The sequence below is a fragment of the Aphelocoma coerulescens genome, chromosome 19, assembly GCF_041296385.1.
Source record: "Aphelocoma coerulescens isolate FSJ_1873_10779 chromosome 19, UR_Acoe_1.0, whole genome shotgun sequence".
Lineage (NCBI taxonomy): Eukaryota > Metazoa > Chordata > Aves > Passeriformes > Corvidae > Aphelocoma > Aphelocoma coerulescens.
The window spans coordinates 8,914,743-8,932,406 of record NC_091032.1 but is presented as its reverse complement, the minus strand read 5'-3'; the positions used below and the strand labels follow the sequence as shown (position 1 = coordinate 8,932,406).

At 45.7% G+C, this 17,664-nt stretch overlaps 1 protein-coding gene across 12 annotated transcripts in view; it reads left to right on the top strand.

Moving 5' to 3' along the window:
• The window catches only part of BCAS3 (BCAS3 microtubule associated cell migration factor), a 299,613-nt gene that overhangs the window by 250,837 nt on the left and 31,112 nt on the right, over positions 1-17,664 (top strand). Inside the window, exon 24 of one of the 12 annotated variants that reach the window (XM_069033179.1) lies at positions 16,816-17,068. The exons of the other annotated variants lie outside the window; for them this stretch is intronic. Within the exon in view, the coding sequence (XP_068889280.1) occupies positions 16,816-16,835 (20 nt within the window). The 3' untranslated portion in view covers positions 16,836-17,068. Of the gene's footprint in view, positions 1-16,815; positions 17,069-17,664 lie in introns of those variants that run through there. 12 annotated transcript variants of the gene reach the window in all.

The window sequence follows — 17,664 nt, the reverse complement described above, 5'->3', positions numbered from 1 at the left end:
GGACCTTTTCCAGCTCATCCACAAACTTGCCTGGGCCCTGGAAGTGGCATTCAGACTTTCCACGTCTCTGAAAGGAGACTCATGATTTTATTTTCTTCCCGTGGTGCAGATATTGTGGGTGTTTATAAAATGGATTCAGATCACCAGGCCATCAGCAACTTGTAAGTGCATGTGCCCATATTTAGCTGGATCTGGGAGGGACAGCAGGAGCAGGAGCTCTTCTCCAGGGAGATGGAGCTGTCACTCTTCCTCTTTAACAATATTCAAACTAGAAATTATTGAATTACATGTGTGATTGGCCCGTTGATGGCAGAGGATGAACAGCTCCCCCTTTTCCAGCAGCTGTGCAGCAAAAGCCGTGGCTGGTGGTGAGCTCTGCCCAATAAAGACACCTGCCTCCAGAATTCCCCTCCTGCTCCTTCTGACACCAGCACGCCAGGGATTTTTGTCTGCATGGAGACCAGCTTTGGAGTCTACAGAGATGTTCCAAGCAGAATCTGGGAGAGCTCAGGAATGTGTGCTTTATTAAAAAAAAAAAAAAAAAAAAAAACAAACAACACCCTGGAGGCAGTTGAGGTATTTAGCTCCTGAAGCATTTTTTGTATCTCTTAATTACTTATAATCTGACTTTTCTTTCTAATTGAGGCTCCCAGCATCTGTCTAGCTACCAATACTCTTAACTACTAATTTACATTGCAGTTGGCACCTGACCTTACATGACACATGTAAGACTCTTAGACAGATAATCCTGGCTTCTTCTTGAGACTTATGTCGCCATGGAGGGGTCAGTGGTGTGAGACAGCACAGCTTGAGGTGCAAAGTGCCACAGCAGCTCACACACTTTACCTTGCTGAGTCTGGGAATCCCTTAACAGGCTGATCCGGGCTTTTGCACAGCCAGTCCTCCTGCTTTTGTCCTGGGCAGGCATTTTTCTGCCTGTCACTTCCAGGCCTTAAAGCAGCATGTCTGTGTTGGTTAATTTGCAGACATCAGTAGACACATTTCACACTGAATTCCACCCTGTGGGGCCGTGTCTAATTGGACAAATTGGAGCAGCAGGCAGGAAAGCCACCGCAGCATGGAGTAGTGATATATGGGCACAGGGAAAAGGGCTGGGACCTTAAAGTCACGGCTCCTCTGCTCACCTGTCTGGCTCCCAAATTTGAAGCAGGATGGCTTTGAAAAGTGAGGTTTAACATCCTGCACCATCTCCTTGGTGCTCCAGGGTTTTCCAGAGTGGCTCTTTGTGCACTCATTGAGCTCTGAATCCCAGAATCACTGAGATTGGAAAAGCCCTCCAAGATTTTCGAATCCAACCTGGGACTGGTCATCACCTTGCCACAGCACTGAGTGCCACATCCAGTCATTCTTGGACACCTCCAGGGATGGGAACTCCACCACCTTCCACAGCCTGGAGCACCTTTCCATGAGGAAAGCTCTGTGAGGAGCAGGCAAAGTGTCTGCACCTTTGGAATGGGACACAGGAACAGTCCAGCTCAAACCCCTGAAATTAAAGCCTTGTTCAGCTTTAGACTGCACAGCTGCCATCCACATTAGGGGTTTTTTTGGGGAATTTCCTGCAATATTGCAGCACCAAGGTGGAGTGGGGAGGCTGTTATTAGCAGAGAGAAAAGGGGGAAAAAGAATTTCAGAACCTTGGCAATAAAAGGGAGTTGAAGGGTTGTTTCTGGTCATAGATGTTTCTTTTCTATTTTATGTTGCTTAAACATAATAAATGTCAGATGGCTGGCGTAGCATGTTTTATTAAAATAAGTGAATTTGGAGGTCAGGAGAGCACTGTGTTGGTAGCCCTGTGCACAGGATGGCTTTGTCTGGGTGAGGGACAAGTGCAGGGGTCCATCCCAGTGTGCAGGGACCAGTTATAGAGGGAGAAATAGCCTGAAATCCTGTTTCTGTGTAATTTCTTTGGGTTTTGGTGGTCTCTGCTCAGCCAACAAATGAAAGTGCCATCTAATGACAACTGTGAAAAACTTTTTGAAATGTAAAACTGAAGAATATTATGTGACCCCAGTATAATTGTTCCTTAGAATATATTTGTATTAGTGACATTTTGATCTGTTAGAGGTTCCTCATTTGGATTTTGCTTTTTTAAACATCTCTGAGAAACATTGCTCCATATGCTGATTTTTCACAGATAATGGTAGGTCTGAAAAGGATCATATTAAGCACAAAAGCCAAGTTCTGAAAAACTTCCCAGAGGATGGCTTTGGTGACAAGTCCTTATATTTTGCATCAGTCAGCCTGAAAATCTCTGCCTGACTCTTGAGTGTGCAGAGAACTCACTGGGTGCAGTTGCTCCAGAGAGAAAGGGAAAAAAAAAGAAGTGGCTTGGTGGCTTTCAAAGCATCTGGCCAGAGTTTTATGCTTTTACTACACTCTACTGATGCTCAGGGGTTTAAAGAAATAGATGCCTTTTGGCTCTTCCTGTGAGTGGAGTGAGTTGCCGCAGCAGCAGAGTCGAGCAGTGTCTCTCACTGCCCTAAAATGCCAAATTATGGGGATGTCATGAAAAGGTCTTTGCCAAATGGCACGGAAGTGATGGCTTCAACAGATAGTAATTATTGTTTTTTCTCTGTGATGGATGGCTGTTTATATTTAATGTAGTCACTAGATGAAAATGGAGGTCTTTGGTTAATCAGATATGGGTTTAGAAACCAAAATTAAGTCATTCATGTGGATACGGTTGAATTTCCTTGCTTCCTTGTGACCTGTTCCTTCAATCCTGCAGCTTAGATCTGAGGGTTTGCTTTACTTAACTTTCCCCAAATTGAAATAAAAAGCAGCTTACTTTAACATATATCATGGGAACGCTGTGGATTTTTCCCCCTCTGGGCTACTCAAAACAAGCCCCAGGCCCAGCAGTTCTGAAAACTTGTGTGAAGCTGGAAGTGCAAGATTTAATGCCTTGTAACTTTACTCTGTCTCCACAATAAATTATTTATGCAGAACGTGTCAAAAAGGCAGATGTGGCAGAGCAGCAGAAGTTGCTGCCATGGTGGGTGAAGGCAGGGGAGGTCGTGGTGCTGCCCAGGAGGGTGGCAGAGACACCAGCTGGGATCCAGGCTCTTCCCTCTGGTCACATTCCTGCTTTTCCTAAGGGAACAGTGCTCCTTCCCATGGCAGCTGATGGGAGTCTCCCAGTGGAAGCTCAGTCCCTCAGAAGTACCAGAACACCTATAAATACTAGAATGGCTTTAAAAACATGTGAAGTGTTAGACCAGCAGCTACCAGGGTATAAACAAGAAGGTCAGGAAAAACAAGGATCATAAATATTTAAGGAGCAGTTTTCACACTGATGGGGAAGGGAGGGTCCTGCCGAGCATCCCTGGATCCTGACTCCATTGCCCACTTACAAACCATCCAGCAGGAGTGACAGGACTTCTTCTGCCCTCCCCATCCCCTCTTCCTCCTTCTGTGCAGCGGGAAGTTCATCTCCCATCCCAGCAGGGTAACTGGTGAGGGTCCCAGCCCCATGCAAACCCCATTCAAGCTGCATCCCTCAGCAGCAGCACGAGTCACTTGCATAGAGGTTTGTAAATATGAATCCTTGCTCAAGTGCCAAAATTATAATTAAAAAGGTTTTGTCTTTTGGCTTTTGTCTACATACTTTCCTAATATTGTCACTTGGCAGGGCCGGGGTGTCTCTCGCGGTGTAATTGCCGCAGAACATTTCCTTGAAAGAGCAGCACCACCCCGCCTCCTCCTCACACTTGCATGTGGAAAGCACCAACTGTTTTATAGGCATTAGTGAGTTATGCTCTGCAGTGCAAGGAGGTATTAACTGTCTGTGCAGCTGAGACAGCTGCGGAACAGCTTCGGAGATGGAGTGACCTGCCCGAGGCTGCGCTTCGGATGCTGTGGCAGAGGCGGGAGCTGCGGTTGTGCCTCTTCCAGAGGGAAAATACAGAGGCTTTGACAGGACAGTCTGTCTGGGAGTGTTGTTTTTCTTCTCTTCCCCCTCTGCAGGGGTCTGTGTGTAGGAAGGGACCTCTCTGGTCCCAGAGCATCAATGCCATGGGCTGTGTGAGCTGAGCTGTGTCCATGCTGCACCACGGCTTCAGCTCCCGTCCTGCCTGTCTGCCTGCTGTCCAGCGGGAAGCTGGGATTGCAGGGATGCCAGGCTTTCTTCTCAGGCACTTCTCAAGCATTTAGGTATTTAAAAAGCCGAAGGGCTCTCGTCCACCCCATTAAAGAGTGCCAGGTAATCCCTTTATGTAGTTAGGGGCATTTCCCTGCCAGCGCATCACCACCTGCACGAGGATGAGGAATACAGGTGCCTCCCTGTCAGGGGCTGAATGGCAAGGAAACCCTTGGGATTCATTTTTTTTAAAGAGCAGTTGTGGTAATATTAGAATAAGTAAATAAACAGAACAGATCTTTAAAATCAGTTGCAGAATATGCTTTCTATTTTTGGTCAAAACTCTGAAGGTCTGGAAATTGTCCAACTGTTTCGAAATGCAACCTTAAATTAAATCGATGGCTTGGAGGGGTTGTTTAATTTTATTTTAATCTTTAGTACCAAGAAAATTAATCTTCCAGACAGGGGTTACGTTTGAGGGAAGAGCAGTGCACGGGCAATTAGGACTTTTCCCCCCTTCAGAGTGGTGAAGCAAAGTTTGGGGTAGTGCGGGCTCAGGTCTTCAGCTGGGCTAAATTAGCCCAGCTCTGCTGAGGCTCCAGCTGTAGGCACATATTACTGCTCCATTGCAGCAGATCTCATTTATGACATGTTTTTAAAGCAGATCTGTGAAATGATCCAGCTTTAAAAAAATAACACTAATAAGGGTGTAGTTACATGAGCATCTTATCCTGCAGCAAAGCCAGTTTAAGAGGCTCCCAGCCCTTCCCTGACCCTGCCTTCTCCTTCCAACCCCACGCTTCATTTCCCCTCAGCTTTGCTGCTGCAACTTCTTGGTGTTTGTGGGTTTGGGTTGGGTGTTTTTTTGTGTTTCCTGCATTGTTTCAGTGATCAAGTAGGAGATGGAGCACGGGGTGTGATGCAGCAGAGGGAAGGCCATGAGGGACAAGGGGAAGGGCTGGGAAGGATGCAGCAGAGGCCATTTTTCAGATGGACTCCGGTGCCAGAACAGGTGTTCCTGCAGCTGCCACTAAACCCAAGTGACCTTGGGGGCTTTATTTGAAGAGCCAGGCAGGTGAGCAGCAGAGTGGGCACTGCCTGGAGCTCACACCCCACCAGAATCACAGGATGGTTTGGGTAGAAGGGACCTTTAAAGGCTCCTGCAGTGACCAGGCTGCTCAGAGCCTCACCCAGGCTGACATTTCCAGGGATGGGGCACCTTCCACCTCCTTGGGCAACCTGGATATTGGCTGAGCCCTTTGGCTCCTGGAGTCAGCTGGAGCACAGTTACAGTCAGTTCCTGGACCTCTGCTGAGTTGGGGCCACAGCTATGAGTTATGAAGTGAATCACACAGGTTTTTTTTTCTCCACAGCAGTTTCCTTTCCCCAGAGTAGCACTGGTATTACTGCTGGAATAGAGGAGAACGAGTGGAGATTTCAAGGAATCTCGGAATACTTCACTCTACCAGGAAATCCAGCCTGCCCGGACTCTGCACTAGGCAGCAATGAGATCAAATGCTTTCCTAACCTATTTACTTTAAATGTATCTTGAATATTAGCAACGATGGAGTAAACAGACAGCTCTTTGAAAAGCGTGGTGCCTGGTGAGTGTCTGACACAGTATTTAATGAGTGCAGGAAGGGTTTTTATCCAACTGCCTTCAGTATGTGGAATGTGTTTTCCCCTTGTTTTGACTGGATGGGTCTTGTGGCTGATCTGTGTGAAAATACTGAAGTGAACAGTTGCAGCAGCAGCACAACGTGGTGGTATCTTGGACCTGCACGTGGTGCAGATGAGGTGGGAACAGGGAACTTCCTTCAGCTGTGGTGTGGTTATCAGTGCTCCCCAAATCCTGCTGCCGATAGCATTCCACAGACTTTTCTAGAAGAGCTGAAAAACATGAGGACATGTAATGCCACCTCCCTGGGGTGGCAATTTGGCCTTTGGTGGGGAGCTCCTATCTTTGGAGTCCCCCAGCACAGTGTTGGCAGTAATGCCCATCATGGCTTTGCTTGTCTGCTGCTCCCTGGGAGCAAGATCTATTGCTCACTCCTCTTACACCTTTATACATTGCACAGAGTGGAAACAAAAATCAGATATAAGCACAGAGTCCATCAGTCATTACTAACCCAGAAGATAGACTGAGACAGTAAATCTTCCTTTTGTCTTCTTCTTTCTGGTCTTTACACCCAGAACTGCAGCAAGCAGGAATACAAGGAGAATTAAGTTTTTTTGGTTTTATCCAGACCATTCCAGTAGCCACACCAGGGTGGGTACTGGAATGGTCTGGGTAAAACCAAAGGGTCTGTGAGGTGAAGTGTAGCAGTTCTGGTTTAGCTGAATCAGGAATAAAGTGCTTAACCACAGCCCCAGGTGGAGGCAATGCCCTGAATATCCCCTAAGTACAGATTGGGACCAGTGGCTTTGCCATTTGGATTTCTTTTAGTAATCATTTTTTGCAGCAGCACCAATGAGATCAGGATGGTAAGAGGGGTTTGTTTGCGTTTGGTGTTTGTGTGATTTCTTTTTTGATTAACCTTTTGTGTACTACAGCTGTTCACTGCAATCCAGAGGGGGTTTATGAGTTGGTAATTTATGATAAAGTGCTCTAACACGAGGAATTGGAGCTGGATTAAGCTGGGTGGGCATAGGCTATTGCAGCAGCGTTCACTGGCTTTCCTTCTTCCTGCAATTCTGTGGATCCCAGTTACGTGATCATAAAATTCGTGTTAGAACATTAGCAAATGCAAATGTGCAGCCACGTTCTCGTCATTTACCCTAATTTGAATCCTTTGGATAAAGTACTTTGTTTTTATCAATTCACAGGCATGGAAGTGACAAGCCTGTTTATAACTATCAGTGATACAGAGCAGCAGCTCCAAAAAAGCCATGGGATTTTGGAATCAGCACTGAGAAACTTTTCCATAAATGCCAGGAATAACATTATATTTGAATATTTAACCCTTACCCAGGCAATTTGAGGACTGGAAACCATATGTGCTTTTCATGATGGGAGCCAAGATGACCCTACATAAAGATAAATATAACTACATAAAAGCACTCAGGAAGGATGGTGTTGTGGTTAAGAGCTGGGCAAGGACTGGGGAGCTCCAAGGTCTAATCCCAGCTCAGCCACAGGCTTCTTGGGTGATCCTGGGCATGTAACTGAATCCCTGCATATTTCAGTTTTTCCATTTGTGAATGAGAGATAATAGCACTGCCCCAAGCCGTGCCAGGAGGGGAAATGTTGCGTGGGAGGTGTGGGCTTGGAGATGGTGCTGGTGACCACCAGGAAAAGTCTGACCAGGTGCTCTCCTGTGGGCACATGCTACTCCACTGCCAGTGGGATTCAGTTTCTCCTCTCCTTCTCCAAAGGCTGGATGAATAAACTCCTGCCTTAATTAGTCTGTCAAACCAGGGAAGCACACCTGAACTCCGGGAAGTCACATCCTTGGCAAACGTTCCTTGTTTGAACATAATTTAAATTCAAAGGCAGTGAGGGGGAAAAATAAGGAAAGGAAAGGGAAACCTGCAGTAGATGAGCCCATCTGGTTTTGTTTGAGTGCTACCTAAGTGAGTTGTGTTTATTGGTTATAGACTGGTGTTTGCTTTAGATGCTCATGGGCCAGGTAGCTCTTGTTCTGCTCGTGACTTGGCATCCACTTCTGCCCTTTGAGAGGCTGCTCAGGAGGTACAAATCCTGGTCCTTTTCTCTGAAAAGGTGGGATTTTTCAGAGTAACCATCAACAAGGAGTCTGAATTGGCCGCTGAGAATTCCCACTTGCAGCCTATGTCTCCTATGGGATGTCATTCCACCACCATAGGAGCCAAGGCAGTGGGCTGGCAGCACATGACAGGCAGCCCGTGCAGCTGCTGGCATGAGGAGGGGTCCTGTCGGTGAAGAAAGGTCTGGAAGGAGCAGTCCCTGCTCTGGGAAGCAGGTAAAATCCTGTAAAATCCCCTCGATGCCGAGCAGCCGGCGCTGGGCCGCGTAAGGTGCGGGGGAGCGTGATCACCCATTGCTTGGAAGGAAGAGTTTTGATGTAATTATACCCTTCAGCCATTGCCACACTTTCCTCCCTTTCATCTCCAGGCAGGTCCACACGTTCAGATGTGAAGCTGGAAATGAAACACATCTGGCTATCCCAAAATGACAACAGACTTTTATTTGCTATTTTTGGTATACAACAAAAGCTTTGTATCTCACTAATTGAACATGTGGGCTCTCCCTTGCTTTCTTCCCCCTGCTAAACTCCACTTTTCCATGTGTCATCGTACGATTCCAACATTTGATCTGTCGAGTCCATCTCGGGCCATGTGTTTGTTGTAATCTGCTACACATGTAGGCTTGTTTTCGTGTGCGTCCTGACCTCCAGTGAGAGCTGCAGTTGTTTCCATCATGGGTAGTGTTGAGGAGTTACACATCCTTTTTATCAGTGTTTTTGGCCACCGGCAGCTCCTTGCGGCGCGGCGCGGGGCTCCTGCCAAGCCTCTGAAAGCTCCGTGTTTGGGGCAGCCATATCTGTTTGTCTTGTGATACCAGATGCTGGCTTTCTTCAGTGGAACAGAAGGAGAAGGGGAAAATTCCCAAAATAGAAACTAGCCCTGTCAGTGAAACCCAGGGAAGCTGAGGGTCAGCATTAGCTGGAGCTGGAGCTTAAGGCAAGCATGGAGGTGGATGGCTGGGAGATGAACACTGGACAGAAGGCAGGGAGCTCTTTGGGGTCAGAACAGTCTGTGGGATAAAGAGAGGAAAATGCCTCTCTTGCAGAGGAGGCCTGAGCCCTTCAAAGCAGGCGGTGTCATGAAATCCCACTGGGAACTTGGCCCCGCCGCACGGACGTTGGTGAGACTCGACTCATTACGGATCCAGGACCTCTTGATTAGCGTGAAAGATTCGTCATCAGAAATTTTTTTGTGCCTGTGGGGGATCCACTTAGTTGTTTCCAACTTCAGCTCTAAATTGTTCCCATGTTTCATCGTGCTTTGATTAGCTAAAATCTTGCAGTAACTATTTGAGGCTCTCACCGTGACCAAAAAAAACAGGTGACAATGATCAAACCATAGGGTGTGGAGTGGGAACTCTTGGGGATTTAGAGTGTGGAGAAGGAGCTGCTGGGGCTTTGGGGTGCAGAGCTTGGATGGGGTTGGAAGCAACCCCTTTAGAGGTTCCTGAGCACTGAAGGACAAACCACCTGCAGCTCTCACCGTGCTATGTGTTGTTCCCCAGGAGAAATGGCAAATAAATGCCAAAAAAAAGGCCAACTGTGCTTTTAATTGCCCACAGAAACATGCAGGCATAGCCCCAGCCCCTGAGTCCCCATCATGTTCCAGCTGTGCTAATGGTCACCTTTCCTGTGGTAAATATTGGGCCCATTTCATCACATTTGGCTTATGTTTGACACAGCACTTAAGCAATGGGGTTTTGGCTGCAGTGAGGGAATGAGTCCATCTCTGTCTCCCCCCAAGGTGAGGGATGAGGAGCTGTGCGTGGGGTGTCCTGGCTGGAGGCTCCTCAGTCTGTGTTGCAACCCTCTGACTGCAGCAGAAATAAAATATTTGTGCTTAAAGACAGAGCTGAGGCAATTTCCACCAGGAATATGCCATCTCTCACCACTTGAACAATACTCTACATTCATTGTGCTATTATTCTGTCCAGTTCTTGACATAAACTGCTGAGCAATTTTGTCTTGAGTTCCCTTTTTAGCCAAGAGTATAAGCTTAAAAAATTTGAGGTTGCACTCGAGGACTTCCCAATCCACTGGGGAACGAACTCTGAAGCAGAAGTTGTATTTAGCAAAATGGACTTACAATTATTATTCATAAATGCACAGGTTATGGCTGCAGTTGTTTCACTTCTTTCTTTTACAGCCCTATAAATTGTATACAGAACATAAAGGCTTTACTTCTTAAATAAATGTTTTGCAGCCGCCATAAATTATCTTTCTTGCATTCATAATGAAAAAAAAAATCACTGTTTGATGTTTTATATCCTCTTCACTAAAATGTAAAATATGGTAGTTGGAGCCAGATTTTATCTCATTTGAAAATAAAAGAAGGTTCATTTCCTACTAATTTTTTTCAGTCTTAAGTTTGGAGTTCCCATGAAGTGTTGCCCAATCTGCAGAGCAGCATTACAATCAACTCTGCTTTAGCTGAGGCTTTGGGTTTGAGTTGTACCAGCACTAATAATCACCACTGTCAGCTGAGTTATGAGCATAACCTGAATCTCTTTTATTATTTTTTTAATCCCTGATGTTGTTATATGTCATCTTTCTGCACCCCCTGATCACTGGCTGAATATCAGATTGTTGAACTTCTCCCCACACCAGCCCTCGAGGACCCTGCCCCAGCCTGGCTGTCCTGGAAGCAGGCCTTGCTAAACTCCCAGCTCACTGGTTTGCAAAGCAAACTTCAGCCTTGTACTATTTACCTTGGCAAGTGCCCGACCAGATTGATGATCTGTAAAGTGGATTTGTTATTTGGCTGTTTGCTTTGGCAGCTCTTGAAAGGAGTTTGCTGATTACAGCCCCAGATGTCATTGCATACATTACTGCTCACTATAAGTTTCTTCTAAAGTTTTAATTTCAGCCACAAATACTATTAAGCTTTTTGCACCTTTGTGTATTTAGCTCATGAATATTAAATATCAAGGGCAGGCAGCCTTGATTTCTTTAATTTTTCCTCTTATTATCTTTGTTGGCCTCCTCCAGGCATCTCTGTAGTGCCAGGACAGGGGATGCTGCTTTGCCCTGGGTCGGTGCTGTGCCCAGCCGTGCCACAGGCAGTTGCAAGTTGGTCACATGCACAGTTTCCTAACTGTAGATAAGCTGGAAAATTGCCATAGCATTTTTATAAATTACCAGCTTTAACATGGCCAAACACTTGGGTCAGTAGAGCAGAGATCAGGAGCGATGGTCACTAAAATCGCCCTGTGCCCCGTTTGTGTCAGGGTAGGCACGAAAGGAACATGGTTTCCCTGGGTTATCTCCATCCTCTCTAGCTATTATCTTGACTTTTAAAGGCTCTCAAACCTGATAAGCGATTTGGCAGATCAATGGGCTCAAAATCAATTTGTTTCTGACATGGGGTAATCCTGAGTTTGGCTCTGGTGCCAGCAGAGCTCTGCTCCCAACCCTATGCACGCGACCATCAGGATAAGGGGTGGGCAATACTGGGATGTTTTATTTTCCTGCTCCCTCAAAGTGCATCTGCCTTTCCAAAGTCCAGTAAGAGGCCCATGAAAAGCTCAGCTGGGTGTTTGCTGCTCCCCTGCCTCAGGTTCTGCAGGGCTGTCTGAGAGCAAAGCCTGGCACAGCCAGCTTGGGCAGACGCTGCTGGTCCTGGCTTTGAGCAGTTAAACCATCCTTTGTGGCCAGGAGCTTTGTTTTTTTCAGTGGGGGCACTTTCAGCTTTGAAATATTTAAGCTGAAGAAGTTAATTCGCTTTAAGTAAGTTTACTTTTCAAGGGGAGGATATCATTGTAGTATTTTTGGCCACTGCTTGAAAATTCCTCTAACCCTTTACTATAATAAGCAAATTGAGCAGATTAAAGACACATTATGCTGCCAAATGGTTTTTCTACACAGGGTGACATATATTTTTTCTGTGGAAAAGGTTGTGGGGGTTTTTGTGAGCTGCTATGCTTTTTTTAGCACTTCCTGTTTTATTGTGTTTGAAGTGTCTTTGTGGTGACCTGTTGGGGTAAGATTCTTCCATATGGAAGTGTTTCTTCAACTTTTAATCATTTTGTTTAAAAAAAAAAAAGGTTTTAAATCCGATTTGCAGATGTCTCTGGTTTTGTTTGCAGAGAGCTTGTCCAACTCACTACAGTGTTGTAGAAATGATGAATTGTTCATACACAACGTGATGGTGACATCCACGGAGCTGCACTCTCGGAATACCTGCTTTAAAATGTGTTTAAAATATCTGTAGAAAAGCTTTTGCTTGTATTTTAATGTATTTTTCTCTTTGAAACCCTGCCTTCACTGAATGCCTTGGCAAAACTCCTGGTGGTTTTGGTGGAACTGGGGTTTCACTGGTAGACCCCTGACTCGGTTGCAGGCATCTCTGAAGTCAGGTAGTGTCAGGGTAACAAGCAAATCTGTGTCTATTCCTGGAGAAAATCTAGCTGGGGTTTCACAAAGGGTCAAAAAAAAGGTACAAGTTTATTTTTAAGTCTACAAGACAAAACCATTAAAGCACAACAGAATGCAGTTTGCCTGAGCTCCTACTGGACTCGCCAGGTCATAACTGAGACCAGAATTTGGACCACTGGAGCTGTGCTGGAGCTGCATCCTGTTTCCTATTAGTTCTGACACTAACATCTGAATTTCAGATTCCATCTTGTTTAGGGTGAGCTGCACAATCAGTGCATACAACGGACACCTCAGGACCTCTCTGGAGCTGTCTGGCTTGCAGGGGATGTGAGGGCAGAGCTGGAGCTGCTGGGCACAGTGTGTTACCCAGGCAGTAGGGAATGTCCATCAGGCATCTCCAGACTTTCCCTCTGCATCATATCCTCGATGTTTCAACCTTAAGAAAACTGGCTCTGACAGTATTTTTGAGCCCACATGTGAATACCACATGTTGAGGTCTCATGTCTGCAGTTTCACTCCTAATTAAGTGTAGATGTAAGTACTGGGTATTGTATAAGGTCTTTGGCTCTCTGCAATTCACCACAAGCATCTAATTCCCACTTCCTTTGTCTTGGACCTGTTATTTATAGGAGAAGGGTAGGTGGACTTAGTGGTTACAAGTCTGTTGGATTATTATGTTTCTGTAGCTGTCACCCTGTCAAGGGTCCTGCAGAAATTTGCACTGTGGGCTCTTGGTAGTTTATTGGGAGTAAAATCCCCTCCTGTGCTGAAGGCTGGCCTTAGGTCTGTGCACCACGTAAGTCTTGCTAAGCCCTGAAAATGGGTCTTAAATGTTATATTGGCCTTCTCAGCACAGAGGTGAACTGCATTGTGTGAACAGTGAGATTTCCAGTTCAGCTTAAACTGTTTGTCTGCTGCTGTGAGAATTAGGATGGGGTCTCTAAACCTGCTGAAAACTTTTGATGCTCAGCCTTCAGAAGCCAGGGCCTTGCAGTTTTCTGACCTAACAACAGCACAGTCTGGAAAAAGGCAGCTTTTTGATGTAGATGGGCACAGTACTCATCTGGTTCGGATTTTCAAGGTGTTCCAGAGTCATATTGTTAACTACAGGGGGTCTTCTGTGAGCAGCAGTATGCACTGACTTACTGCTGAGACCTCAGAGCATTCCCAGATATTTATTTTTGGAAAACTGAAGTGAAGTAGCTCCTGTCTATTGGCCAGATGGAGAAACTGAGGCATAAGATGGACAGGTGACTTCCCTGGGCTGGTCAGAGCAGTATCAACAAGACTCAGAATTAAACTGGAGAGTTATCTTACTACCTCCATTGCTCTGGTTTCCACAGTACTCAGTGTGTTGGAAACATTTCCAGTAAGGAGATCCTTACAGCCATATTTGCATCTCCCCAAAAAAGATCATATTGGTATAACCTTCTCAGGTGATGCTCTCCCTTGTCCCACCTGATGAACTGAAGTGTTCAGTTTTGGGCGTGGATTTGGCTCTGACTTTTGGAAAAGATGGAATTATGCCCATGAAGGTCATTATCATCTCCAGGCCATCTTCCCACAGTGCCCTGGCAGGGCTTCAGGGGCTCTGGGGACAGGGTGCCTTCAGCTCAGTGGCAACTCTCCAGTTTAAATATTTCACCAAAACACCTCCAATGTCTCCCACTTCCTCAGTAGTTTCCTAACAGTGTCCAACTAGATGAAAATTAGCCAGTGTCTTGGTGTGTAGAGCTACAAAGGTCAAATGTCCTGGAGAAACAAGGTGCTAAGATGCTAATTCTCTCCCTGGAATGGGAGGGCAGTTCTCTGCTCGATTGAGCAGAAAATGCAGGTGGGCTTAAACATCTCGATTTTTGCCTTCTGTTTTGAACACAATTAAATAAAATCTCCTGTGATTGCAGCAGGATAACCAGCTTCCAGTGCAATCCTAAATCCCATCCTAGCGCCTGTTCTGAGGCAGACAGCCTGGGGAGGCTGCAAATGTCCTGGGCTGGTCCCTGCCCCGTCAGTCCCCAGTGTGGGACACACAGGAAGCTCACCCTGAACTTCTGTTCTCACACTTCTCCTCTTGGAATCTTGTTTTCCACTTTTTGGAGATTTGTGAAACATATGCCTTGGAGGCTTCCCAATTTTTTTTTCACAGCAAGAAGAGAATTGCTCTCTGCACTGTAAAACTTCTCACGAAAAAGGGCACTCCTTTCTAAAGGACCTGCCTGGTGCAGCTCAGCAATTCCCATTTCTCATCACTTCACAGTGTATTTTATAGGGTATAAAAATGGTGTTATGATCTGTGTTCCCAAACCTTGCCTCAGCTAGCAAGAACATCAATAAACATGGCTTGATAGACACCAGAGCTGCCCCGCTGTTCCCCCGGTGCTTTGAACGTGCCCTCACAGACTTTTGGAATCTATTCTCCGTGTAGGAAACTCCTCGTGCCTCTGTTGAGCTTTTAATGTATCAAAGGTAATGATTGTGCTTAGGAAAAGTGACTTCTCCCAAGGATACATTCCCAGTCTGGTCACTTAATGGACTTAGAAATATTTCCTTTCCTTCATCTTGTGTCCCGCAGTTTTTTTCTCATTCCTTGATTTAAATTAATCTGCAGATTGGGACATTGGTGTTACCTGGATCTGGCAAATGATTTTACTTCATTTCTCCCTCTTCCCTTTTCCTTCTCCCTCTATAAAACTATTATTGTTATTTCTTCAGTTCACAGCTGAGATGATGGGTTTGAACAGCTTCACGCTCCGTTCCAGGAAATTCTGTCTTTGTTCCAAGGCTTCCAGCGCAGAGGCTCCTTTCACCTTGATCTTTCAGCACAGCACTAAAACATTTGGCAAGTTTTTTGTCATGTTTTTTGCTGCTGTCCAGGGCTTTTGAGAGATTCCCCTTGGACAACTTCCACCTTTGAGCTTTCCCACTGGAGGAAATACTTCCCCTTGAATTTACACAGCCACATCATCACGAATGCTGCATCCCTCTCATATCTTCATTAGGTTCTTCGCCTCCTTGGATTTGCTTCTCTCTGGTTTAGAGTAAGTTTTTCCTGCTGAAGCCTTGAGCTGATGGGAGGATGGTTGGAGCTGGAGCAGCACTGGATCCAATGGGCTCACAGATCCTCCCCAAAGGAGGCGATTCTGCAGGCTGCAGAAAGCAATTCCCTCTGCAAAACATCAGTGGTTTCACTCATAATTTTAGTCTGGAAAAGGTATGGGATCAGCTTCTACCTGAATTATATCAGTCTCCCTAATAATCAGCTTTCTTTTCCACATTAAATTCCCCAGAAACTTGTGATTAGCCCCACTTCTGAGAGTTCACCGCAGCTTAATTCTACTGTAAAACTGTCAACAGTGATTTTCTTGTTTAAAGACAGATTTTGGTTCTTGTACAGAACTACTTCTTGCTAAATTCCTCTTCAACCAAACACCCTTGTCATTTCTCAGCCATTAAAGACAATAAACTCCATCTTTGGATTTTTACATGCTGAACTTAGTTTGCAATGATGGATACTTGTTTATAACACACTGAAGATTTTTGTTAGCTTTCTGGCATAAAAATTGGAATCTTCTCTTTTGATTCGTGGTTATTAGTAGCAGGTTTATCCTTTCAAATGTGTACAAACCATGATTTAAGTGGAATATTTATTGTCCACCAGAATGGTAGACTGCAGCTCTCAGAATCCATCTTGCCTTTGCAAGCAGCATCTTTATAATCATCAAATAATTCAAGTGGGTTGAAGCTGATTTTGCAGCAGGATTTAGGTGTTGCAACCCAGAAAGTCACAGTCACAGTGCTGGTTTTTGATGTTTTGGTCCATGAGGAGAGACCTGGGGCTTCTCTCCCCTGTGTTTTGGGGCAGCTCCAGCTCCAGGTGTGGATGATCCCACATTTCCTGGCATCCTTAAGCCAGTCAGTGCTGTAAAGTGTATTTTGAAGGTGCTTATAAAGCTGAATCAGGACCTCCTGGAGAAGTGGAAAGTGAGAAACACCCCCTTGGACCATCCTGGAATTGGGCCACAGTGCTGTGGAAACTGGAATGGTTCTTTCTAGATCCAAGGAAATCAGCCTGTTGGGTCAGGCAGGGATTTGGGGTGTCGTGGTTTGGACTTCCACCGAAATGTCTCCTTCTTCCCTCTCTCTGTACCAGGTGACTCCTGGTGGAATGGTCCATCCCAAATGACATTAGAGGTTTTATTGCATCATAAATCAGAGCAAAACACGTCCTTGCCATCAGTGCTCCAAAACAGGGTTTATTGAAGGAAGAAAAAATTGACTATACAAAGCCAGTTCTTGTCCTTCCAACGTAGAGCTCACTGTGATTCATGAATTAACAGTATGAATTATCAGACTTTCCTCTTAACTGTGATTTATTTTGCATTATTTTGGGTTGGTGCACCCACTTTCGTCTTTTTTTCTGGTTTTGTGGGAAGAAAAGTAAGAAAGAGTAAGGAAAATTTGCCTTTTAATTCATCCCCATTAGGGTGATGCCCTACAGGCACACCCTGCTAGTCACCTTTAGTGATTGCTGCAGCAGGAGGTCAGTGCTGTTGTCAAGTGCTAAAATGCTGTTGTCACTCAAGGCAGTCAAAGACCTTGTGTGACTCTTTTTTTCAGGAGTTCTTGCTTGTTCCTGAGAGCTTTGCTGTCAGCCACCAACGGGGAGCCACGGCTGCCTGATTCCTCTTTGCACTTGGAGTTGCTGTGGCCAGCGTGGAGCTTGGGGAAGGGTGAATCCCCTGCCCTTTGAGTGCAGGCTGTGCTGAGGATGAGAGGGAGATGAGTTAAATGACCGAAAGCCTTAGGCTGGGACGTGCCAGCTGCAATCATTTTTTCACTCCATCATCTCACCTTGCGACGTCGCTCTGCCTTATCCAGCCACCAGATGCCTGATGGATAACACAAGTGACAAGGGCAAAACCTCCTCGGTGGATGCAGAGGAAAACTTCAGGGGCTGCTGGCTCCTGCCCAGCTGTGTCTTTCCTGGCTGGAGTGAAATCCCTGCCTTGGATGGGGTTTGGGAGGAGATCAGACCTTGGTGCTGTGAGTTCCAGAGTGCTCTGGCCCCGCTCCAGCAGGACACTTAAGCACACACTTAGCTTTCAGCATATATATACTCCCATTGAAGTCACTGGGGCTGTTTGCATGCTTAAAAGTAAGTATATGCTTAAGCTGGCTCAGAACCAGAGATTTCAGTGCTTTGTAGGTCCAGTCGTTGCTGGAGCTCAGAAAATTTGCTCGTGCAACTTGGCACATGCTTTTAATGAATTCAGAATCGGGCCAAAAAAATTTATCTTCCCTGACTTGGAAAGCTTACAAGGAAACAAGTTTAAGGTTTTGTTGAGTTTTTATTACTTTCTAAACATAAAATTTCACGTTTCTCTGTAGTCCTTAAAGAAACACATTTTTCTAGTGTTCTTGAGGGGATGTAGAGACTTGGAGTGAGCAATTTCCAAAATGCTCGGA